General features: G+C 40.1%; 1 protein-coding gene across 1 annotated transcript; it reads left to right on the plus strand.

Annotated features, from left to right (window-relative positions):
* The first annotated feature begins 10,005 nt into the window (after positions 1 to 10,005).
* LOC126970423 (uncharacterized) lies at positions 10,006 to 13,895 on the plus strand. Its single transcript, XM_050816307.1, has 2 exons — positions 10,006 to 11,319; positions 11,390 to 13,895. Exon 1 carries the CDS (start codon positions 10,241 to 10,243, stop codon positions 11,150 to 11,152), a length of 912 nt encoding a protein of 303 aa, XP_050672264.1. The 5' UTR covers positions 10,006 to 10,240; the 3' UTR covers positions 11,153 to 11,319; positions 11,390 to 13,895.
* The last annotated feature ends 13,489 nt before the right edge of the window (positions 13,896 to 27,384 follow it).

Raw genomic sequence — 27,384 nt, forward strand, 5'->3', positions numbered from 1 at the left:
AAAAATAGACAAAAGAAGACTACACGATGATATGATCAACCCCAACCAGCGCTTGTTACCGAGCATGACGCAAGGACCAGCCATCGCATCTATAAGAGAATGGATCCCGTCTCTATAATGAGATCTTAATATATTACTTCATCATCGTCATCATTTCGGCCGGAAGATGTCCACTGCTGGACAAATTCCTCCCCCAAAGACCACCTTGACGATCGATCCTGCGCGGTCCGGTTCAATATTTACTTAAAGAGATTATATCTATTTCTCGCCAATGTCAATAAAAAACTAAAATACAAACTTTCTTGATATTCTTTAGACGAAATTCAGCAAAACATTAAGACCTGACAATTTATAGCGTACAAGTTAAAGCCTCAAGTTTGTGCGGTAAGAACAAAAGAAAACTATTTGTCGCTCTTCGACAATGCCCCTTCATGGCTCGTCTAGTATCTATAATATACTGAGTGTCGAAATTTCCAGCGATTCCAAATTCCACTGTCATCTTGAAGGCTAAAAAATATTGGCTTTGAATAAACTGGGTTCATAAAGAGCACAGCAATACTTCAAGACGGCCCCATACTGTAGCGCTCTCGAAAGCACAGGTGCGGCCACATATGGAGTATAGCTCTCATCTCTGACCTGATCCACCCTAGTTTTGCTTGAATTGTCGAGGATCCAGTTATCTGTGAACGGCTAGATCACTGGGCAATGCGTAGAGACGTCGCTTCATTGTGTCTTCTACCGCACTTATCACAGGGAGTGTTCCAAAGAGCTGTACGACCTGTATGACTGATACCTGGCACTAAATTCCACCTTCGCATGACACCCCACGAATCTATGCATGATAAACCTTGTTCCATTATTTATTATGGTACTCCGTGGTACTTTGGCTCATAACTGATGCAGGCTATCCAGAGCGTAGTGGGACTATTGTTATTCATATTCAATTTCTGTCAACTCCGAACCCTTTCTGGCTAGTTCGTCAGCGGTATCGTTACCTCTAGAACGACTGTGACCTTTGATCCATCGTAGTACTACGTGGTTGCTGTTTTCACATTTCTCCATCAGTGAACAATGACAGCTTATATAGCTCTGAGGTAATAATGTTGCTTTACTTATAGTCAGGGAGAGCACATGTCATGCCGATGCGTATGACGCCGAGCTACATACAGGATGGAAAAAAACGAATTGTTGGATTTCATGACTATCTCTTCATTTAATTATGCGTGTTATTCAGAGATAAATTAATTAGTTATAATTTATAACTAACGTAGTAGTTTCTGAAATATAAAAAATAACTATTTAATGGTTTGGAAACAAAATGCTTTATTGTGTGTGTGGATGGTGAAGATATGGTGTTAACTTCATTTAAATTTTATGGCATAGTGTGCTTTGAATTGCACCGATATTGCGTTTTATTTTTCCAACCTGTTGACTACGGAGAAGACGAAACTGTGAGATACTTAATATCATATTACACAATAAAGCATTTTGTTTCCATCCCATTAAATACTTAAGTATTTATATTTCGGAAACTATTATGTTAGTTATAATCAAACGTTGATATACTATCACTACGTTTTTTGAAACATCCTGTGTGTTCATATGAAAACGTCATTATGACGAAACGGGCATAAAATGTACGCTCCCTGCTTATAGTCCTCATTTGCCGTCTGAAATTATCCAGATAGAGAAAACCGTTAGAACCGCAACCATAGCCGTTTGAATAGTGAAAATATTAATAAAAATTTAAATGTTATGAGTGCGTTGAACGATAACGAACTCACAAAACATTTCACTACACCATAAAGGTTTATCTGACGAATTTTAACATTAAATAACCAAATAGCTGACAGTAAAATACATTTTATCGATGTCATAATAATTTCTGACGCAGTTATCTGGTTGGCGAGGTAGAAGAGCGATAGAAACTCGTCTTATATAGGCTCTTTAGGCTATTCCTGATGAAATATTGAAGTCTCGGACTTATTATGCTTATTTGTAGAAAATGGTGGTCAAGCAGCGCTATGAAAACTCTAGATATCTGTTATCAGTGTGTGCTATTTTAGGTTGCAAAGTATATCAACATATATAACATTACAATAACTTAAATAAATTATTTAAGCATTTTTCACAGCTCACCAATGTAATAAATTGATGAAAGAAATATTTTTTTTATGAAAATCAAGGACAAGACGAGCAGGACGTTCAGGTGATGGTAATTGATACGCCCTGCCCATTACAGTGCAGTGCTGCTCATGATTCTTGAAAAACCCCAAAAATTCTGAGTGGCATTACAACTGTGCTCGTCACCTTGAGACATAAGATGTTGAGTCTCATTTGCCCAGCAATTACACTAGCTGCCTGCTTACACATTAATACTTCACGGCAGTAATAGGCGAAGTTGTGGTACCCATAATCTAGCCGGCATCCCGTGCAATGGAGCCTCCCAATGGAGCCTCCAATTTGAACTTATAATAAAAAAACATATCCTTAAAGATGAATAAATATAAAAATTTATTCAATCTTGAGTTTCTATGTATATATTAATTAAAATAAAACTTGAATAATCTATTATACAATTTTAAATTATAAAAAGTAAATATCATATTAATAGGTTTGTTGAAACAAACAAATCGCTTAGTAAGTAAACTTAAACTGAGCGCTTTTGATTTACCTTTGTAAATATTATTTCATTTAAGTTACTCTACCATATGCTCGGAAAAAGTAGATTTCGTGAGAAGAACAACTTAACGGCCACTATTTAAATTAATGAGTATTATATAATTATTGTTGCTGCATCCCATACATAACATGATTCAATGTTAAAGATTAAAAAGTGATTTAAATATCAAATATTTCGTAATAAAAAAACATGTAATAACTACAATAAATTTAATTACATGAATGATTGAACAATTCTTTGTACGAGTTAAAACAGTAGATATGTATACATATATATTCATAAATTCCCCTTTGTCCACTAAAATCCATTGATGGATCTTAACTAAGGTGAAAATATAAAGAATAGCCCCCTTATTCATAATGGTCCGCTAACTTTACACAGCCGCTTGGGAGTGTTTTTTCTCATTCTGACTTAGGTCAATAGAAGAAGACAGAGTGAGAATTAGCAATGCTTTAAGTTAGCAGACTATTATGAATAAGGGGGTTAGAAGTTATCTTGCTGTAAGAAATCCATTACTATAGAAAATATTAAAATGGTGATATTTAGTGCTTTTTCTGCTCAATTTGACAGCAACACTTTTGGAATGAGTGGTATTTTTTTACTATCAAAAATTGATATTATCCTATTTTGATTAAAAATATCTGTACTACATATTTTTTGCTGTACAACATATTTTTTTAATAAATTAAATCAGTTCTCATAAATTTGTACAATAAAATAACGTATGAAGTGGAAATGTCCACTTCAATAAGAACGCCGTTAATTTTTTCACAATTGGACGCAGAATAAAGTGTAATATGATGAAATTCCCACATTGTTCCACACGAAGTGTTGGAGCGCGAAATATTTTCATTTTCAATCAAGTGATTTTGGCGACCAATGTTGATTTAACTTCGCGTTGTCTAAAGTTGGCTGAATAAAGGAAAATAGTGGGAAATTGGAAATTCCGATGCAACAAAACTTATTCAATTTTTAGTTTTAACTTGGCCTCTGCCGGCTTTTCACTTAGAGTTTTGAGGATTGTAACTATGAGGAATATAAAATGTATTAAAATAATAAAAAAAAAATTGGACAGATTTCTGAATAAAATTTTTATATTATCATACTAATTTCGAATAGTTTTCATTCATAGCAAGTTTTTAGGTATATTAACTTAAGTAGACGTGGTTAACCTTGGGATTGGTGCTAAATATATTTTTTTGAACTATTTTTTTACTAATACGAGTGATAAACATAAATATATAATTTTAAAATAATAAAAATTCACGATAATTTTAAATTAATATATATCTACAGAAGTGTAATTTAAGTTGTGCTTAGATAAAATTGCATTCGGTTAGATTACTTAACAATCGTACTCCAGGCTGGTAAAATTTGAGAACACATAAAAGTGGGAGGCTCCTTTGCACCGGATGCCAGCTAGATTATGGGTACCACAACGGCGCCTATTTCTGCCGTGAAGCAGTAATGTGTAAGCATTACCGTGTTTCGGTCTGAAGGGTGCCGTAGCTAGTGAAATTACTGGGCAAATGAGACTTAACATCTTATATCTCAAGGTGACGGGCACAGTCGTAGAGCCGCTCATTATTTTTTAAGTTTTTCAAGAATCCTCAACGGCACTTCATTGTAATGATCAGGGCGCATCAATTACCATCAGCTGAACGTCCTGCTCGTCTCGTCCCTTATTTTCATAAAAAAATTAACATTTATTGATAGAAAACTATTTTCTTCATTCAAAATAATCGAACAAAAACTAATATGGAACACGTATATTCAATTTATATTCAAGCCATTTTGCATGAGCAAATAAACAAATGAAATATTAAAAATCACCACAACATAAACGCTTCAGGAAATTTTAATACTTTTTTCAGTTCGTAATCCAATATTCATGTTCGCTTGATTCATAGGAATTATTTTTATAAATACAATCACGGATTTTATCGACAATCAACGGCCCACTATCCAATTTAATTTGTTAGCAATTATTTCGTTGACTGTATCGAAATTATTAATCGGTTGTCGTACGAATAGTATCCTTTATTGAAATAGTTTTATTTTATTTCGAAAGAATAATAAATACTCTCTCTATTTTATTGTGTTTGTGGAAAGTCCACAAGGAATGTTTTAGAAGCAATATTCGCTTAAGTTTTTGTCAGATTTAAGAATTATAAATCAATATTTTGAGGCACTAAATCATGTAGAACAATTGCAGCTCCAACTAAAAATATTGAGTAAAAAACTCAACAATCGAGTTTTTATCTTCTATTTATTTAAAACACTTTTTTGACACCACCTTAACAAAATATAACTTAATACCACGGACGAGTAAAAAGAAGGACTCCGCGCCGTGATATTAACAAGTGAAGTGTGTGCATTTACGGGGGATACCAGGTAGCACAAAAAATGTCCCGTTATAAGTCATAGTATTATATAGCCACATTACTTGTAACTCTTATTTTTTTTCTGATAGATTGTTTTCTAAATTAAAAATAAATGTAGTAGGAGTAACCAAATAAATTACATAAAAAAAAATAGGTACACCTTGAACGTAAGGATTGCGATTTTAACTGATATAAAAATGACGTATTAACATTTCTTATTTTTAAGAATAGCTACATTTTTTGATATTCTTAAATTCGTTTTTTTCCACTGACGTCGTATCCAATAAACATTTATAGTAACACATATACAAAGGGTAAAGGGTTTTAAGTTCTCTTCTCGATACAGTGTCATTAGCGTATGCAGTGCCGCTCAGGATTCTTGAAAAAACTAAAAATTCTGAGTGGCACTACATTTGCGCTCGTCACCTTGAGACATAAGATGTTAAGTCTCATTTGCCCAGTAATTTCACTAGCTACGGCCTTTCAGACCGAAACACAGTAATGTTCCTGTCCTGTGCAAAGGAGCCTTATGATAGGATATTATAGGATTATAGACATTTGTATTAATTTCATGGATTATTATATGTTGTGAAACGGCTCGAACGTTTTTGTTAAACTGTCACAGAAAGAGGTTACTTCCTCATAACATGAGCTAGTTTAAAGGGGATAACTAAGGCTTCGTTTAGTATAGAAAAACAGCTTAGGTTCCGTGTAAGGAATGCCATTATCACGAAAAGTTAATGTTGATTAAATAATAAGATTTCAACGCAAATAAATGTACACCAGCAAAGTGGCAGATGTTTCATATACATATAAATATTATTTATAATATAATATAAATATTATAGTATATATATACAAGTCACATACGTTTATTTATTGTATATATATATTTGAAAATGTAGTAGAGCGATACTTCTAACTTGATGCTTTGAATGGAGCCTTAAATCTGGACTAGATTTTTCATTAGCTGACAGCGGATTTCCGTTCCGGTTTCCGTGCGAAATAATTTAAATCTATGAAATCATTAGCAAATTTTGATTCAAGAGAGCCGCTTATTTTTAATGAAAACCAAATTTACATTTAAAGGATATGGTATCAAACGGACACTAGGGTATCAATTATCCGAATAAAATATCTACAACAAATATTGACTCTCAGCTTTATAATAATTACGTGTATAGAAGGGATTTATTTTTCTTAAGTAAGTTAAATAACATAACATACAATAACTTTTTATAGAAAAGCGAACTAAAAAAATACAAAATATTTGATACTTTTTAGTTTGGTTTATATAAAAGATCATGTTTTTTTAATTTTTTTCTAACTATTATTTGCATTGTTGCATTAAAAATTGTCTTTGGTGTTCGAAAATTTCCATATATTACATAAATCGGTTAAAGATAATGGTTGAAATTTAAAATTAACATCATTTCCTGCCTTATAGACGATAGATGAATATTATATAAATTAACAAAATAACATTATCAAATTAATGTATTGTCATCGGTCTTCGTTAAATCTACGAAGTTTGAACGAAATCTGGTTGTTTAAAGTTGGTCAAAATCGCGCCCAAATAAGTCGGTTATACACAAACATGCATACAGGTGTAGCTAATAAAAAGCGTGTAAAAAGAACATGCTGTCAATTTATCAAGATCTGTAATTCTATGAGAAAAAGAAGGAGAAATTTCCGAACGATAATAAAGAGATAAATTTAAAAAAAAAACCTATAAATTATAAGGTATCGAATAGATTGAACGGGGCCATCAAAAAAGTAATATTAATGGGTATACAAAATCATTAACCCTTCCGAAGCTTATCCGTCTTATATGAACGTACAGGGGTCTTAATTAGAACCGAAATGACGGCTTCATATAACGTTGTTCGTTTTATAGCATCTATTTGCCATCAACTCAGGTAAATAGGCTATCGGCCTTAATCTCTCTGTCCGGTCGCTCATGAAATTGTTAATTAACAAACAACGGAACCGTTCTACACTGTTATTGTTTTATTTGATAGTCTTGCTTGCGTGGACCTGGCCTATATGTGTATTTGTTGATTGCCTCTATCAATATAAAATACACACAGCCGATCATTACAGCGGCGACAATAAATCAACTACTTTGGGAGTTGGCCTGTGGAAATTATCAATGTTAAATTATATCTTATTTAGACTGACATAACCTAATAATAATTGGGAACTGTACTCTCGAAATTGTCGACGAGTACGTCTACTTCGGACAAAAAATCCAATTAGGTAGGTCCAATTTCGCGGAAGAGGTCACTCGTGGAATTCAAGTCGGATTCAACAAAAAGGCAGCGTTCGGGATGATCCGTAAAATCTTCTCGTCCCAAATACCACAGTGTCTGAAAACGAATGTTTTCAATCAGTGTGTGTTGCCAATGATGACTAGTGGTACGCAGACGTGGTCGCTAACTATGGGCCTTATGAGAAAGCTCATGGTCGCTCAGAGGGCAATGGCTATGCTTGGAGTTTCCCTGTGAGAACGAATCAGAAATTAAGAGATCCGTAGGAGAACAAAGTCACTGACATAGCCCACATGATTACGAAACTGAGGTGGCAGTGAGCAGGGCACATAGTTAGGCGGACAGTTGGCCGTTGTGGCAGTAAAGTCCTCGAATGGTGACCACGTACCGGAAGACGCAATATTGGCAGGCCCCGCACAAGATGGATCCACGATCTTGTTGAGATCGCCGGAATACGTTGGATGAGGGCAGCGCAGGACCGATTATCGTGGATGTCTTTGGGGCTTTGTCCAGCAGTAGACGTCTTCCGGTTCATTATGATGATGATGAAGACTTACAAAAAGAATTTGACAAAATTATACCGCAATCCAAATGCGCAAATTAAAACTCAAAACAGTCACAGTAAATTAAAAAATTTATAAGTTGCGTGTAGCATAGATTTTCCCACTATTTTTCTTTATCCCCTTAAAATTATACAACTCGAAGGTAACATCGGTTGCCAAAATCAATTGAAGAGAAATGAAAATATGTCGCTCCAACACTTCGAAGTATAAAGATAAATATAGACAATCACTTATTTATCTGTATTTTTCCGATTTGTATTGATAATTATTAGAAAAGCTTCGATGTTATTTTTGAGGCTGCTCATATGGAAGTGAATATTCCCAGTTAGCGTTTTATCTTATATATAAAATTCTCGTGTCACAATGTTAGTTACCCTAATGTTCTGAAATGGCTTTACTGAATTTTACCAAATTTTATATGCATATTCAGTAGGTCTGAGAATCGGCTACTATTTATTTTTCATCCCCCTAAATGTAGTCCACCCCAAATTTTTTTTTTTTTAATTTTTTGACATTTATTTTTATTTTATTATGATTCAGCATTGAAAAATCCATACAAATTAAAATTTTCGCCCTTCTACGACCTACAACTATTTTTGAATCACGATTTTTATATGATTCTGTTCCATCCACCAAACTGATATAGGGTTGCAAGACGGCAATCGAATGTAGTACGATATATTTGGTAGGTGTGAGAATCTTTGGCATCAAAATTTTAATAATTGATTTTTTTTAATATGTTATATGGCAATACGACGTTTGCTGGGTCAGCTAGTGATTGTATATATATCTATGTTCCATGGGTATAAATAACAATCAATGTTTACATGTTTGATCCCACTTCGTATCGATACTATTCATCAGATTATGATACAACTTTGATAGAGTGTTCTGGGGATTCCCCCGAAGATTCTAGCACTATTTTTTTTTAAATGAAAATTTTGTTCGGGCATTGCAAGGGCGGGGGTATCGTCAATGAATTTCTCTCACGGACCTTGGTTGACGCAACCCCTACTCCCAGCATCTGTCCGATGCTGGGTTTGGCGAATGGTTTAGAGGAATATCAATACAGCGACCCTCTAAGCAAGGCCAGTGGACTATCCTTCTCGAGGTTGCCGCCCGTTTATTGGCCAAGTGCCTCCATAGAGTCATCAAATAATTTACACTAAGGTAATTGGCAGAACAGAAACCTCTGGCCGCCCTCCCCCAACCTACCCACACAATCCTTTCCTCCTTCACCTCACCTCGCGTGATCGAGAGGTCGAGGGCTCACTAACATCAGTGAGTAAGGAAATGCGATCACCCACGTGTTTGTGCCGTGCGTGGATACCCGTAAGGAGGGAGTAAGGAATCCTGGTGGTTGAGCGGATAGCGGTCGGTCAGTTACCTGCTTGAAGCAACACGCCTCTTTGGCCCTGATCTTCCTCTTAAACGGGCGGTCGGGGACTAGCCATTCTCGATCAATCGGCTGTGGCTTCCCGTCAGAGGGCTGCCGGCGAGTGACCCAAATCCATGTGGGTGCCTATGGCCCGGTCGCGGATGTTGAGGTGAGCGCGGGAGGCTCTCTTCCTCACGTATGCGGCTTCTACATTACTCGGCCGTCAGTCATCAGGTATTCACGGTGAGGGTTACTATATCCTCGCAGTAGTCCTGGCGGACATGTACATCAAGGTGCATGACGTCCCCTACTGAGGCTCCAAGGCGGGTGGGGCACTGACGAGGATGAATCTTAATAAATCTCTACCCATGGACCAAAAGAGAAACGTCGACCATAACAAACGAGCTGCTCCCTCGGGAGCGCTTAGCCAATCCGTCCAGACCACGGCTGCTCCCACAGCGCCGAAAGAGTCTTCCTCGCTGGATCTTTCCACCCTAAAGGAAGCCATACCAGCAACTACCTTCACGGACGATGCCTGGACGCTACCCATCAGGAAGGGAGATGCCAAGCCTACATACAAGGCACCTAGCAGGACCGCACGAAACCGCGCGCGAGCCGAGGCTAGGAAAGCAAGAATAAAAGCCGCTAAAAGCAACCCCCCCAAACCCAAAGAGGTTCAGGTAGACAGCGCTACTGGAGATAGAGGCGAGCCCGCAGGCCAGCCGACTATCGAACCAGTAGCAAGCGGTAGTAAGCCCCAAAAAAGGCCACGAGGGAAACGCGCTGGCCGAAACGTTCAGGAGAGGGCGGAAGCTCGTGCTGCTTCCGGGCAAGGTCCACACCTACCCAAGGGCAGCAAAAGAGCTCGCCCGGATGACACTCTGTCACCCCGCGAGGACGTTAAACGTACGCGAACGAACCCGCGGCCCACTCCCAAAAAGGGCTCCGTAAATTACGCCGACATGTGTAAATCTAACGATTTACTAGTCGCGATCATGCATGAGCCCTTCAGGGACATAAAAGCCGAGCAAGCCCAGGCGATACAGTCGGCAATAGAGGGTGCGATAGACGCAGAAGTCTGCGCCGCCACCTCTTCCACTGATCCCTTCAGGCTGCCCAGCTTCAGAGGCAGAGCCAACCATGGTGAGGGTACTCTCAAGCTTTGGTGCGAGGACACTTACACCGTGGAATGGCTTAAGAAGACTGTCTCCAAGATGACTTCACCACTTCCACACACCAGACTCGTGGTCAAACGCCAAGCCGACATCCCTAGGAAAGTCAAGGCGACCATGATCATCCCGAGGTTTTCCAAGGACGAAAATCTTAGCATGCTGCAGACCAGATTCGCCGGGCAGAATCCGTGGTACAACGTCCGCACTTGGAGCTTGTACCACATCCCAGAACCGGACGAAAGTGGTAGGGTGCGCATAGTCCTTGGGATACCTGAGGCAGATGTAGCTGAGCTCAAGAAGCGAGATCGCAGGGTCTCGTACAAATGCGGCTCAGTGTACGTAAATTTCCCCGAAGAGGAGGGTAAAGGCAGCGAAGCACCGAAACCAAACCCGGACGTGGCAGCGCAGCCGAAAATACCAACCTCGACCGCTCCTGAGGCGGCGCCCGACAACCGCATGGATGTCGTGCCGGAAGGAGGGCAGCAGCCCTCAGGTGCAGCCCCTGATGCTACACATCAGAAGAGGACCGATGGTGTCTCTATGACCGCCACTTGTAAAGAGGTTCGGACTCCCATAGAGACCAAATCGCGCTCCATAGACTGGTGGCAGCAAGGGGCCGGGGAAGTGGATCAGACAAAGGAGTTGGAGGACAGTCTACTGCACAGCGATGGCAGCCCAGACCGATCCACCTCAACTCCTTAAAGTCATACAAATCAACCTCCAGCACAGCTACACCGCGACGGCTAACCTGCGACGTTTGCTGGAGGGAAACACCGAGACCATAGCCCTAATCCAGGAGCCGTGGATTAGGAAAGGCAATATATGTGGTCTCAACAACATCGGAGGCAAACTTTTTACTGCTACCGAAGGTAAACCACGTTCATGTATTTATACTCCACGACATGTAACGACCACCATCATAAATGAGCTATGTTCCAGAGATCTAACCGCTGTGAAGCTCCAGGCAGATGACCGCCTAGGCCTATCAGACGTGGTCGTAGCGTCGGTCTATTTGCCGGGGGAAGAGGAGGTACCAACACCGGAGCTCACCGCGCTAGTCAGCTACTGCGAGACAGAGAGGCTGGAACTAATCATCTCCGCTGACTCCAACGCACATCACACCATCTGGGGCAGCCAAAAGACCAATAAAAGAGGTGAGGACTTACTTACGTACCTTTTCTCAACTAACCTTAATATACTTAACAGGGGCTCCGAGCCTACCTACGTTACGGCGCGAGCCCAAACTATAATCGACCTAACACTGGCAACCGACCATGTCTCTTCTCTCGTCAATGACTGGCACGTGTCAGACGAACCTTCATGCTCGGATCACAGATGGATTAGGTTCAACCTTCGCTTAAACACCAAACCTGCCCTGCCAAGGCGGAACCCGCGCAAAACGGACCGCACCAAATACGACAGATTGGTGAGAAATGAGCTTATGGCCATTTCCCTACCAGACGATTATAACGGTACCGCAGGTATAGAAACTCATGTAACTAACATAACTCAAACACTTATCAACAGCTATGAACAGACGTGTCCTCTTACTTCGACAAAGCCCAACTCAATCGACAAAAGTGTGTGGTGGGGTCCAGAGTTAGACAGGCTGCGCTGCAAAGTAAGGAAGCTGTTCAACAGAGCCAAAAATACTCGGGCACCAGACGACTGGGATGCATATAAACAGGCCCAATATCGTTTCAAGAGGCGCATCCGCGAAAGGAAGAGAGAAAGCTGGAGACGCTTCTGTACTAACATTGAATCCACAAACCAAGCGGCTAAAGTAAAAAACATCCTTTCACGCGACCCAGAGCGTAATCTGGGTTGCTTGAAAAAATCTGACGGCACATACACCAAATCCGACCCCGAGACCTGCGAACTACTCCTGCAAACTCACTTCCCTGGATGCCGCATCACAAACAACCAGACGTGGGAGGAAGTGGCATCGCAGAGCAACACACCGGATCAAACGGATTGGACCACAGCTCACAGGGTGGTAGACAAAGACAAGGTAATGTGGGCAATTAACAGCTTTCTTCCATTTAAATCAGGAGGCCTGGACGGGATCTTCCCAGGACTGCTACAATGGAGCGGTATGGGGCCGCTAGTAGCGCATTTAACTGCAATCTATAGGGCATGCCTGGCCTACAAATACATACCGCTCCAGTGGAGGGAGGTAAAAGTGGTATTTATCCCTAAGCCCGGCAAAAGTGATTACACAAATCCCAAATCGTACAGGCCAATCAGTCTCACATCATTTTTGTTGAAGACTCTAGAGAGACTCTGCGATAGGGATATTAGGGAAAATGCCCTCATACAAAAACCGCTACATGACAACCAACACGCCTATACTCAGGGCAGATCAACCGAATCCGCACTCTATTGCGTAACATCTCTCGCATTGAAAGGATTATCACGTAAACAATCAACCTTAGGTGCTTTTATTGATATCGAAGGCGCCTTCGACAAAACCCCTTTCACTAGCATAGGCCGAGCGCTAGCCGCTCATGATGTAGATCCTACAATTGCCGGGTGGATAGACAGCATGTTGAGGCATAGGGCGATACGATTTACTGTGAACACCAGTACTAGATGTGTGGTGGCAACGGGCTGCCCACAAGGAGGGGTACTCTCGCCGCTACTCTGGAACCTTGTGGTAGATGAGCTCATCACAAGGCTAAACAAAAAGAAACTGTACACAGTGGGCTATGCTGACGACCTCGCCATTCTAATAACAGGACCAGTCGAGAACGTCTTATGTAGCCTCATGAGATCTGCTTTTAAGATTTTGGAAGAATGGTGCGCGCAACACAAACTCACAGCTAATCCGTCAAAGACGGAACTAATACTATTCACTAACAAACGCAGCCTTGGTAATCTAACATTACCAAAGCTGTTCAACACCGAACTAAGCCTTACTAAAGAAGTTAAATACCTGGGGGTTATACTGGATAGTAAGTTGCTTTGGAACAAACACCTTGAAAACAAGCTGGAAAAAGCATGCATCATCTTTTGGCAGTGCAGAAGACTCATAGGCAGAACCTGGGGTCTTGCTCCAAAGATAAGCAGATGGCTCTATACAGCAGTCATCAGACCAATTATCTCCTACGGAGCAATAGCGTGGTGGCCCAGGACAGAGCTTGTGACAGTGCAAACCAAGCTGCAGCGTTTCCAGCGGCTGGCCTGCACAGCCATAACAGGATGCATGCGCACCACGCCTTCCTCGGCCCTTGAAACTATTCTAGGGCTAACACCACTCGACATACACTTTCAACAAGAAGCGACAATGGCGACTCTACGTCTAAAGCTGTTGGGTGTATGGAAGAATGAAGACGGCCTAACAGATAAGCTCTGGAATAGGGTAACAAAGGATTATCCACTCTGTGAGGCACCATGTGATAAGATAACTAAAACAAATACCTTCCATAAAAACTATCACATACAGCTATATGAGAAAGATGCTGACCAGTCAGGTGTAAACGAACTAAGAATTTACACAGACGGCTCGAAAATGGCTACTGGAACTGGTGCCGGCATATTCTCACAGGAACTAAACATACACATTTCCATACCCTTGGGCACACACAGCTCCATCTTCCAATGTGAGTGCGTAGCCATCAAGGAAGCCGCCAGCGCTATATTAAGAAGAAAGGTACATGGCCACAACATCAGATTTCTTTCTGACAGTATGGCGGTACTAACAGCGCTGAAGGGTACCACACACAACTCAGCACTAATACACGAATGTCACCAAACCCTGGAGCAAGTTGCCTCTTATAACCAGGTAACTCTGCAATGGATCAAGGGACATAGTGGTTCGTTGGGTAATGATGCAGCGGATGAGCTTGCAAGGCGGGCATCGGCAAATACAGTGTCTGGTCCATTGCCACTTCTGCCACTGCCCTTCAGCCAAATGCGCTCATGGATACGCTCTCTCACCAACGACCTACACAACACCCGATGGATGAATGTCTCAAGCTGTAGACAGTCGAAGGTGGCGATACCTGCACTATCGACCAAACTGACACGTAGACTTATGAGCCTCAACAGACATGACATCCGTATAATGGTGGGCACCCTAACGGGTCACACATCACTAAACAAACACCTTTTCACAATCGGCGTAACGGACAGCCCTAAGTGCAGAGGTTGTCTGACCGAAGACGAAACGGTCGCTCACGTAATCCTGGAATGCGCGGGGGTGGCCAACCAACGGGCAAAAACCTTAACCAATACAAGGTCGCTCCAAGAAGTCTGTGAACACCCCAGGAATGTTCTGAACTTCTGGAAGGAGCTGGGCTGGTTGGAGTAACCGGCCATTACTGCACGCAAAATGGACCCATGCTAGTGGTTTAATTGCGGAAACAGGAGCCCTATACCTATACCTATACCTATCGGGCATTGCAACTCAAGTCGGGTGCAGCGAAAATATAAAAGTAATATTGAAAGATTTTTTAATTGCGTTGTTCGTAGTTTGAATTAAAATTCTCAATGTTTATTTTTTACTTCATGCCATCCATAATTTATTCTTATAATATATTGCGGCGGTTGCTTCAGTCCCAATGTTATTAGTACACCTTTACCACATTAAAGTTTTTTTTACAATTATTTTTAACTTCGGAACACATTTGCTTGACACATTTTTTGGGATCATGTAAAAGCATATACATCGCCCAACAAAGGGATTATAGACAACTTTATCTTAATATATATAAATTACGTGACAGGTTGTTTGGCCGCGATGGACTCCTAATGAGGGGATTATAATGGGGATTACTTCATCGAGTGCAGTTTCGTCCAACTTGAGAGATAGGATAGTTTTTATTTCGATTTGAGACCCATAATTATTTTTAATTCCAATATTTGTTTCGTTTGGACATATTTTCTATGAGAGAATTTATTGACGCACGGTTTGACAGTTCAGCTGTGAGCAAAGACATTCTGTACATAATATAGAACGTCATTGACAGGGAGCATATTTTACATAATAATTCTTGGTGTTATGAGATATTATTGACAAATTCATAAGCAAACACTATTTTATTTACTATGCACAGAACAACGTCTGTCGGGTTAGCTAGTGTTATATAAAGTTATTAAGTTTTAACTGAAACTAGAAAACGTTTGTCAATCTACTTCAGACACCAGCTCCTAACAAATACTAGCTGTTAAAACTGTAACATTCATACATCTACTGTATAAGTCTTATGATGGAAATAGATATATTTTTATAACTAAATAAAAAATAAAATAATAAAAAATTCTCTGACCCATTGCCATTATAATTGTAATAAATGACAGTGGCATTAGGCTAATCATGTACCGCGACCTGCGGGCCTACCATGAACTCTTATTGCGATTCAATTGACAACCTAAAATGAACTGCTTTGCCATTTCGTACCACGACGTGATTAGAGCTAATATAGGTTAACGTCAAATCAACTGATTAAATCGCAATTATGTCAATTAAAAATCAAAAATGATATCAACTGAATCGCATTCTGATTTAGTTCGTTCATTCATTCGTACCATGAGGTGTTATTTCAACCTAAACTGGATAACTTATTTGTCAAAGTGACCAATTCGAAAAAAGTTGCTACTTCCTTAGAGGAAAGTGAATCGAGTTGTTAATAAATTTAAAAAAATAGTTAAAAAATAGAAAAGAAAAATTTTATTGATGAAAGATGAGATGAGAATGCTTTACTGGATTTTTTTGTAAAACAAAATACTGAAAATAAATACCAAAAATGAAAATACAAAAGACGAGGCAGTACGGGCCCGTACTATAGCCTGTTCGCAAGAACGAATTAAAAAAACTGTACTCTGTGGTCCTGTCAAATCAAACATCAATGGAGGTGCGTTCATAATCAAACACGTTATTTTTATGAAAACACTTAACCAAACATTCAATTTGTAATTCAAAGAACTATATATTTTTTTATATTACTATTATTTAATAAGCATAAAAAAGGGCTTAATAGTTTATAATTTGACGCAATTGCGCAATTTTAAAATGTATTTTTAGTATTTTCTACGCAATAAAAACCGCTAAAATCATATCATTTTAGGTTGAAAAAACGCAATTTTATTTCGTTCATTCTTCATAAGCGAGCCATTCAGTAAAAGGCACTTCATGGTACGAATTTAAGAGATTCAGTTTGGGTACCTAAACTGAACTACATCGGATTCGCATCGCTTATTAAAAGTTGATGGTAGGCCCTCTGACATGATAACCTGATAAGAGATGAGCGATACCTACAAAGTCAATTAGAGCTAAACAAAACGTAACCAACGGAACATGTGAACTTTTGCAAAACGTATTTATTAATAGACACAAAGGTTGTTTGAATCATCTAATTTGACTAATAATTTTGGAAGTTATGGCTTTCCAACAAAAAAACCCTTTGAGAAATTACCTTTACCAAATTATCCTGAACAACTACTCTATACATATTATAAAATTGTAAAAATGAAAAAACTGTACATTATTTTTGTTAATAGAAATCTCTGTACCACATACAATAAGGAAGATAAAAATTATTTTATAGAATGTCTGTCTGTATGTCAGGGCTAAACGAAAAGCTACTAAATGGATTTCTTATTTTGCATGAATAAATAATAAGAGATATGGACAACATAACATATAGGCTACTTTTATCACGTTTGATGTAGGGACAATACTTTTGCTGCTTTACAACATGTACGCAGACGACGTCGCGGGCAGCTGCTATGCCCTATAAATTTTGATTTCCTTAAGAGTGTTTTGCTGTGTGAGAGAGAGAGTTTGATTTACGTTTCTGCAGCATAAACGGCCATATCTTTTTCTTACGTTAACGTAGAAGTTTCGTTTTTTCACAGCTACAATTTCAAAAACCATTCAGTACAATAGGTCCATCCAACTACATGGTATTAACAGTTGAATTATAAACATCATGCTTTTTAATACCAATAAAAGCAAAGTTCGCTATGATAGGATCGACCAGTCACACCACGCAGCAACCTTTCACGTACATGCCACAAGACATTTTTTTTTTTTATGGAATAGGAGGACAAACGAGCGTACGGGTCACCTGGTGTTAAGTGATCACCGCCGCCCACATTCTCTTGCAATACCAGAGGAATCACAAGAGCGTTGCCGGCCTTTAAGGAAGGTGTACTTTTCGGAACACTCCCCGTGATAAATGCGGTAGAAGACACACAATGAAGCGACGTCTCTACGCAACGCCAAGAGATCCAGCCGTTCACAGAGCACTGAGTCACCGACAATTCCCGGACCTGCGCTTTGTAGAGCGCTAAAATGTGGGCCGGCTTGAAGTATTGCCGTGCTCTATTGATGACGCCCGTTTCTTCGAAGCCAATTTGGCTTTGCCCTCCAGATGGCCACGGAATTGGCAATCGCTCTAGATTTCGAGACCCAGTAATCCGATACTAGGCGCGGCTTTAAGAGAAGTGTTCTCGAAGAGCGGTGATACGACAAATGGGGTTTTTTTAGTGGTAAGCGCGCAAACTTGAGTCTTCTGGGGGTTAAATTGGACAAGGTTCAATTTACCCCATTCCGCGACCTTCTCGAAAGAGGACTCGATAGAAGACACAAGTTTCTCCCGGCACTGGTCGACGATTTCCCGAGAGAGACCTGTATGGCCCGTGTATACGGCATCACCAGTGCTGTCGCCCGCATAGCAATGTATGTTGGAGGTGTCCAACATATCATTGATATGCAGAAGAAACAGCGTAGGAGATAGCACACAGCCTTGGGCACTCCAGCATTCACGAGCTTCGGGTTCGAGCAATATCCGTCGACAACGACCTGTATGCTACGCCCAGTGAGGAAGCTGGAGGTCCACTTGCACAAGCTCTCGGGAAGCCCAAATGATGGAAGTTTTGAGAGGAGCGCCTTGTGCCATACACGATCAAAGGCCTTCGCTATATCCAGGCTAACTGCCAGGCCTTCCCCCTTGCTTTCAATAGCCGCCGCCTATCTATGTGTTAGGTATACCACATAGATGGGCGGCGGATAGAAGATGACCTGCCGACCGTCCATGGCGAAAGCCGTACTGTCGGTCGTTGTTCAACTGATGACCCTCTAGGTATACTAAAAGCTGGCGGCTAATTATGCTCTCCATGATTTTAGAGAGCAGGGAGGTGATAGCAATAGGCCTGTAGTTCGCCGGATCCGAACTGTCTCCTTTTTTTTGGATCGGATGGACAAGGGCTGACTTCCATGAGTCGGGGACTACGCCGTTGGAATAAGAGTGCCGGAATAAACGCGTTAGCACCGGCGTCAACTCAGGGGCACACGTTCTAAGCACGATTGGAGAAATGCCATCCGGCCCGCTCGACTTCCTGACGTCCAACGAAAACAGAGCTCGCCTAACAGTTTTCTGTCTGAACTGTACTTCAGGCATAGAGCTCTAACACCGCGGGATGGTTGGCGGTGTATTTCCGTTGTCGTCAAGAGTCGAGTTGGAGGCGAAAAGAGCGCACAGGAGCTCGGCTTTCTCTTTTGCCGTATGGGCCAGGGTGTCATTCCTCATGTGCAACGGCGGCATGGACGGCTGGTTGAAGTTACCAAGAGCAGCTTTCGACAACGACAAGAACTTGCGTGTTCCGGTCGGGTAACTGGAAAGCTGCTCGCCGATTTTGACGACGTGCTTAGACTTCGCACGGGCGATTTGCCGCTTAAAAAATCTGGAGGCACGGTTATATTTCCTCTTAAGAACTTTGTAGTTCGGATCCTTTGTGCCCAGCGCCGCAACCCAAGTTCGATACGCCTGTTTTTTGCAGTCAGATGCTGCTTTAACTGACGCATGGATCCAGGGCTGTGAACTGCCACCGATCGGTACTACAGAGCTTGGTATAAAAATATCCATGCCCTGCAGTATCACATCGGCTACTGCAACGGCGCAGGCACTAGGATCATCCGAAGGGAAACAAACCTTGCCCCAAGGGTAGGATGCAAAAAAGGAACGCATCCTATCCCAATCTGCTGACTTGTAGTGCCAAACGCGGCGGGTCGCTGGTGGTCTGCGACGTTGGCGTCGGATAGGGACTACACTCCTGACCAGGCAATGGTCGGACGTTCCGAGAGGGGCGTCGACAAAGACCTGGTAACCATCGGCTATCGGCGATGTGTAGTCTGCAGAAGATCTAATAAGGACGGCATGTGGCTATCCACATCCCGGAGCCGCGTTGGCGACTCAACCAATTGGGACAGACCATACGCCAATGCAAAATTATGCACAGATCGCCCTGCGTAGTCTGTGGTACGTGATCCAAGCCATTCGGCATTGTGCCCGTTGAAATCACCCAAGACTACGATTTCAGCGGAGGGGATCTGTGCAAGCACGTCGTCAATTGCCGCTTGAACGCAGCCTATGCGATGATCGGTTTCTGCGTTACCACTGTGGGACCTGTAGACACACGCATAGATACGGACGCGGTCCTCTAAATCTACGCGGAGCCAGAGAGTAGACAGGTCCCTACCCTCAAAATTGCCGAGACGGCGACAGCAGATATCCTCCCTAACGTACACACATACCCCGGCATGAGGCAAAAAATTGTGCTCAATTTTGTACCCGGGGTACGTTAAATATGAGGTATCGCTAGGTCGAGATATCTGCGTCTCCGTAAGGAAACACAAGGCCGGCTGCGCCGTCTCAAGGTGGTGGTGGACGGCGTTTAAATTGGAGTGAATTCCCCTGATATTGCAAAAGTCCACGTTGAGCGTGGAGCGGGGTGCCGTGGTGTTTCTGCCTCGTTTGTCCTCGGTCATGCGCGGTTCTGTGCCCACCCCAGAATACGAAGGGCAGCCCGAGCGAGAGTGCTCGGGGAGGAATTCTCCGGCTCTGCTAGAGCCGGTACCCTCCTGGGGTAATATCATTGTACGGACCGCTCTCATATTTTGTTGGGGGGGGTAAGGGATGGCCTCCGGTCCTCGACACTAACCTATGCGAAACATAGCGGCACTAGGCCGCTACGTCACGCCGGTATACTGTGCGAGTGTGGTAATTAACCCGGACGAGTCTGGCCCGATTGTGCTGACGTCATAAGACGGCAGCGTGACTCTCCCCCTTCTAAAAAGCCCTTAGTCGCCTCTTACGACACCCATGGGCCTGGGACTCCCCTATTCTTTTTACGCCCCGGGGAAAGTACAGGGCAATCATCGAATCGAATTGAGTTATTAAATGAATGAAAACCATCTTCATACCTGTTACTATCCTTCGATTATTTCCCACTTAAACAAAAAAACAACCAAGTAATATACATCTATATAAATAAAATGATAGAGATTTTAATTTGTGCGCACATCATGGAAAAACCATTGGAAAGATTACGCTTTATTCCCTTAGAGGCTTAGACCCTTGGCTCTTACCAAAAAAATATATTGTGATATCTTCATTAAATTTAAAGTTAATAAAGTTTTAAGAATGAATTATTTATTATAACGTGCTTAGTCACATGTGTACGCGCTTGAATTCGCGGCAATCAGTTAGTATTCATCAAATCTATTCGTATATAGGAGTTAAATAACAATAGTGTCCTGGTAAATGAGGTTTGAAAGAAAAACTCTTACCATCTCAATGTATTGGTAAGAAAGGCAATGATGACAGTTAGTTTAACTGGGCTTATTGTCGCTCTTGAATGGGCCATTTGTCGTGTCCGCTTATGGTGTTACTCCAACCAGCCCAGGCCAGCCTTGATCATCTTTTTTCAGACTGCTTTTTACCTGCACGAACAGCTTTAATACCTATAATTTTGCGTATTGTGTTTCCCAAATTGGCAAGCCTCTTTGGTACCACAGGAAATGCATTCATTGTTTTGAGCATAGACGATAACGTTTCTTACAGAATGCATAAAACTATGCACGCTACATTCATTGTTGTAATATCTTATAAAATACTGAAAAATAAATGTCCTTAAAATATATATATCGTAAACGCGTGAACAAAATAGAAAATTGTACCATAAAAACTTGTCTGGTATTCAATATACGAAAGACATCAAGAGTAGGCAATTCACATTTTACAAGTAGAGTTTTGTATTCGGAGCACGAGCTACCTATTTTTATACATGATTTAATAAAAGGGACCGTAGGCGCTTTATTCGCTTGAGAATCCTTACGTGAAAATTAGAGCGTGGATAGTGTCGCCGACAAAAATGATCTCCTGATATTTTTTATGATGGCGATTATTTATTCTGTGGAATTCTCACATTTTATAAAGTCTGTGTTTTATATTACTATGAATTTTACTTAATAAAAGGAGCTTTCAGGTCTAGAGAAATCATAAGAGAAAGAAGTCGAACATCATTTTAAACCTCATGACAGTATCTGTATCTGATTCAATAAGGAGGATATTTGCAGAGACTCGCAATTTTGATGTTAGGGATCTTTCTAATATATAATTACGTGTAGATTTAAAGACATTTGTGTATCTTAAGGTCCCATAGTGTAATTCATAAGCTGATAGCCTGATGGACCATGTCTAAGAGGCTGTTGATGATGTACTTGCATAAATCTCCTCCGCTCAAGTCAAATTCTTAGGTGATTTTGACGTGCATGTCTGCGTTAAGCCAGGGTTTCCTCGATCAGGGTCCATTAGGTTGAAATACACTAAGTTTATTCACTCATAATTACTAGTATTTAACTGAAAGTTTACGCTTTAATCACTGACGATATAGGCATAAGCATTGTTTGTTGCAGTAATCTAACAATGCCAATCAATGGCAAATGGATCATTTAATATAACAACACCTTTTAGTGCCTGACCTAGTATGGGAATACTGAGTGTCTTAATTTCGAGCGTTTTTCAATTCCGTGGTTAGTGGTAAAGACAAGTTGGCTTCGAAGAAACTGGGGGTCATAATTTTACAGATAATTCAATTATTGTGAATATCAATCCTTTTGGTTTTGCTGAGAGATTTCACTTCACATTGCGTCTTCTACCGCATTTAATGCGAGATGTATTATGGACAGGTGTTTGAAATAATTCCTGCCGACATATTTCATAACTGCACCACACGGAAACCTTAATATCTTCCATACAACGCATGGCCAATCTCCGGTCCAGTTTCTAGAAGCTTTATTCTACCTACAATCAAACTGTGGAATGAAATACTATTATTATGGTGTTTTCAGAGCTTTAGGACATTGGTACCTGAAACAATTGTGTTCGCTTATTGGTACCTGAAACTTAAAATGCCGGCAACTCCTCATATTATAGAGAGTAGGCAGTACTCATCATATATCATCAGATGTGGAATCAGGTTTCGAATTATAAAATATTGCTGATAGATAATTATTTGGGCTTTTGCCCCCAACAATTTTACGGTCTACCAGTAGTAGGTTCCTTTGCACAGGATGCCGGCTAGATTATGGGTACCACAATTTCTCTCGTGAAGCAGTAATGTGTAAATGTTATTATGTTTCGGTCTGAAGGGTTAGAGACTAATATCTTATGTCTGAAGGTGACGACCGCAGTTGTAGTGCCGCTGGTTATCAAATATCCTGAGATTTTTGAGGCACTGCGTTGTAATGGGCAGGGCGTATCAATTACCATCAGTTGAACGTCCAGCTCGTCTCGTCCCTTATTTTCATTTAAAAAAAAAGATGAATAGGTTTCGAATTATAAAATATTGCTGATATATAATTATTTGGCCCATTGACAACAATTTTTGGCTTCACAAATATGTTGTAGAAAGAGTTCGTAACAGTACCCTCCTCCTAAAGAGGGTACTGTTACGAACTCTTAACTCTTCAATCAAAATAATAAAGCGACCATGCCGTATCAACTTTAAAAAACTGTGTAAGAAAGTTCATTCCCCAGTTTTGACGTTAGTAGAATATCAACAGCATTCACAATTTCATAGATCATTTATCTCCTAACAAGCACAGAAAATTTTACCATCTTTGCAATAAATTATTTTGGAGATACTTGATAGTCTTAATATTTTTTTTAGTTTTGCTATCTTATTAGTGCGTATATCATATAAAGCTTATTTAACTTTATCTACTTAATAATGTCTGTGTATTGTTCATATTTTCCATTTAAAGCTGAATAGAAATAAGACCGCCGTGTTATGTTTTAGGCGTTCTGGTTCTATTTATGTTGTGTGATGGAGAGCAGATTGCGAACGCTTGCCAAAATCTCAGTGGCGTTCTCGCTGACTTCAATATCATTCGCTCTGATTACACTGTCTAACTCCAAGTCTTTGTTTGAACAGTACAATAGCCTGACAGCGAATATTATTCTCAGTATATAAATATCAAATCTATTAAACTTTTTCTAGTAAAGTAGTTAGTGAGAAGCAAAGAGGATGTAAATTCTACGTAAATGAAATTTATTTTAGTATGAAGCATTCAGTCATTTGACATAAGTTTGAAATAATAGTAGGTAATTATAGTATGGCGATTGGCGACGAAGTCGAATCCGACTAAGTTTAAGAGCGAACAGTTGCTTAAAACGTAGTAGATTTCGGCTAACTCCGTTATTTAAACGATCATAGCCGTCATATGTCAATCTACACTGGCCTTCAAAAGTAAGTATCACACTTTTAAAATTGGGATAACGTTTTAAGTTCACAAGATATACTTTCGAAATAAAAAGGACTCCAAAGAGAATTTAATTTTGTACATAAAAACTTTATAGTCGGTAACCTTCTTTTAAGAATTGGCTGAAAAAAAACTTCAAAAACAAAACCATTCCTTTTTCAAAGTGGACGTTTCCGAATTACAATTTTACCATTCACATTTTTCTTTCTGTTTTTAATTTTTTTTCAAGATTGATGGGTCTTGTTTTAAAAATTTATGCTAAAAAGCACATAACATTAATTAATCATGCCTCTTTCAGTTGAAGAATGTGCTAGGATCATGGCTTTACTGGAACTAGGCATCAGTATGCGTCGCACTGCAAGAATGGTGGGTGTGACGGTACGAACGGTCCAGAAGGTAAAGCGAAGGTACGAAGAGACTGGACACCATCTGAGGAGACCTTGTAATGGCAGACCCAGGTGTACCAGTACCCGAGAAGATCGTTATATTATTTCCACTGTGTTAAGAAATCGCCACCAAAATGCAGTTCAAGTCCAGCAACAGCTTCTTCAGACCCGGAGGGACTACATTAGTGACAGTACAGTGAGAAGAAGACTTGCTGAAGCAAATTTGAAACCCCGAAGACCAACGAGTGGCGTAAAACTCGAGAGACAGCATCGAGTAGCGAGACTGCGATACGCCCGTGAACACATGCAGTGGGATGAAGAAGAATGGTCAAGAATTTTGTTTGTTTGTTTGTTTGAAGATGAGTCTCGATTCTCCCTTTACACTTCTGATGGAAGGCGAAGTGTTTACAGGCGACCTGGTGAGCGATACCTTCAAGCCTGCATCTCAGAAAGAGTCCAATACGGTGGAGGCAGTGTACATGTATGGGCTGGCATATCTTCAGAAGGTCGCACAGAGCTAGTAGCCATAGAAAATGGCACCCTCACTGGGCAAAGATATGCTCAAGAGATTCTCAATGAGTATGCAGGGCCGTATTTAGCAAATATGGGTGATGGATCGATGGTGATGCATGATAATGCCCGGCCATACACGGCTCATATCGTACAAGAGTATATTCAGGAGGTCGGTATCAGCGTGATGGCTTGGCCATCAAGAAGTCCTGATCTCAACCCGATTGAACACGCCTGGGATAAGCTTGGGAGGCTAGTCAGAAATCGCAGACCACCACTACTACCCTCAGGGCACTAAAGCAGGCCCTGGTAGAAGAATGGGAGAATATTCCCCAACATCGGCTCCGAAACCTAGTGTTCAGTATGCCAAACCGGCTCGAAGCTGTAATCAGAGCTCGAGGAGGCAAAAACAGTTATTAAAAATTAAATAACATGTAATACATTTTAGTTGAATTTTTTTACACTAAACTAAAAATGTCTATTTTCATTGTTTTATCTTTTTTAAGTTAAAAATGTTACTTATATATAATTTTAGTTTCTAAGAATTAAAGCCTATAAAATTTGCAACAAAACGTTTTTAATCTTAAATCTCTACCTTCTATAGTTAAGAAAAAAAAATTATTTGAAAAGTGTGATACTTACTTTTGCAGGCCAGTGTATCAATCACTGCACGTTTCATACAATCGAGTCAATCGCTTTTTTCTTAGAGAGTTTCGCTAGGCTGAGTGAGAAGCTACAAGATCATATCGGTTTCTTCTTAGCTTTATTCCAGGAGTGTTTTTGCTCTCAAACAGATTTCAGCTCCTTTTAATAAAGATATGAGTGGAGTAGTTCGTTACAAAAATAATGTTTAACAGCTTAAGTTTGATGCAGAATGTACGTCCCGTTTGTACCATTGATACGAAGTCAACAGATGATCATATATGTGTTGAATAAGTCTCCTTGGTATACTCTTAGTATCTCCTTCGTTGTAGATTTCCTCAGTACATGACTGATTCATTCTAGGACTCGGATTATTTATAATAGACTAAGCAACTTTCGCTGATGCATCTATATCATTTGCAGAAGTGCTATGAATTTTCTAAATGTTTGTCGAGTTTATTCTTGAACTGGTTCACAAACCTTAACATAACCACATCCTTGGGCATTTTATTTCATTCTATGAACAACTCTGTTGGGCAAAAAGTGTTTTAATAGATTTGACGATACCAATTGTTATCCTAGCTTCATATCATGTCCCTTTAGTCCTGAATTGCTCCTTCTACCCTTCCGGAAACATGCTCTAAAAACTTGGGACATTATAAGAACTACTTAGGATTTTGGATGTTTCAATTAGATCACCTCTTTCTTTTTTTTATGTCAATAAGGTACTAGACGAGCAGGACGTTCAACTGATGGTAATTGATACGCCCTGCCCATTACAATGCTGTACGACCAGGATTATTGAAAAATCCCAAAAATTCTGATCGGCACCACAATTGCGCTCGTCACCTTGAGACATAAGATGTCAAGTCTCATTTGCCCAGTAATTTCACTAGCTACACAGTAATGCTTATACATTACTGCTTCATGGCAGAAATAGGTGCCGTTGTGGTACCCATAATCTAGCCGGCATCCTGTGCAAAGGAGCCTCCCACTGGTATTACTTTCTTGCCTGTTACGATTGAAACTGCAACATATTTTTGTGCTGCTGCTCTATGCAGTTAATTGCAACAAGATTAGGTATTACATGGAGTAGCAGCTCAGCTTATGACCAACTTCCCAGTAGACTGGTCATCTTACTTCAGTTTATAATCTTAGATATAATCTTGACTGTCTCTAGTTGGTTTAGACAGCGTTCATTACCTTGGTTTGACTCGGTCTTGACATATTTCGTTGCTAGCCTGTTAGCTGGCTAAGTCGGTTATTTTATCGAAGTTATACTTTACGAATAGAATCCCAGATAAATAAATATACAGGAAAAATTAAAAAAAAAAGGTCAAGTGAGATTGTGTAAAATGACAAATGAATATCAAACGCAATATACGTGGAATAATTGCTCACAGGTAACTTAATGAATAAATTAATTTCGAATAAAATAGAATTCAAAAAAGTTATAATAGCATATCTTTTCAATTGGGTGGATTTTAAATGAAAATATTTGGATTTTGGATCGCATCGACTCTTTTGTGCATGCTGAACTCTTTACCTGGACCTTTTCAGATATATACCCTTTACGATGTAGCGGTAGATTCAATAAGATTTTTTTTTTGACATTCATAAGTGTCATTTCCTTGACCTACATGAATAAAGTGATTTTGATTTGATTTGATTTGATATACTGGGTATAGTACATACAACCTTAATGTCTCTTATTTACGGTATAATGTAAAATTCCTGTAGTAAGAAGACACGTAAATTGAATAAAATTGATGATTGAATTTTATTATAAGGTATATATAATATCTTCTTTAACCTTGTTTGATGAATAGACATTGAGGAATGCTATT

The sequence above is a fragment of the Leptidea sinapis genome, chromosome 21 (genome assembly GCF_905404315.1).
Source record: "Leptidea sinapis chromosome 21, ilLepSina1.1, whole genome shotgun sequence".
NCBI lineage: Eukaryota > Metazoa > Arthropoda > Insecta > Lepidoptera > Pieridae > Leptidea > Leptidea sinapis.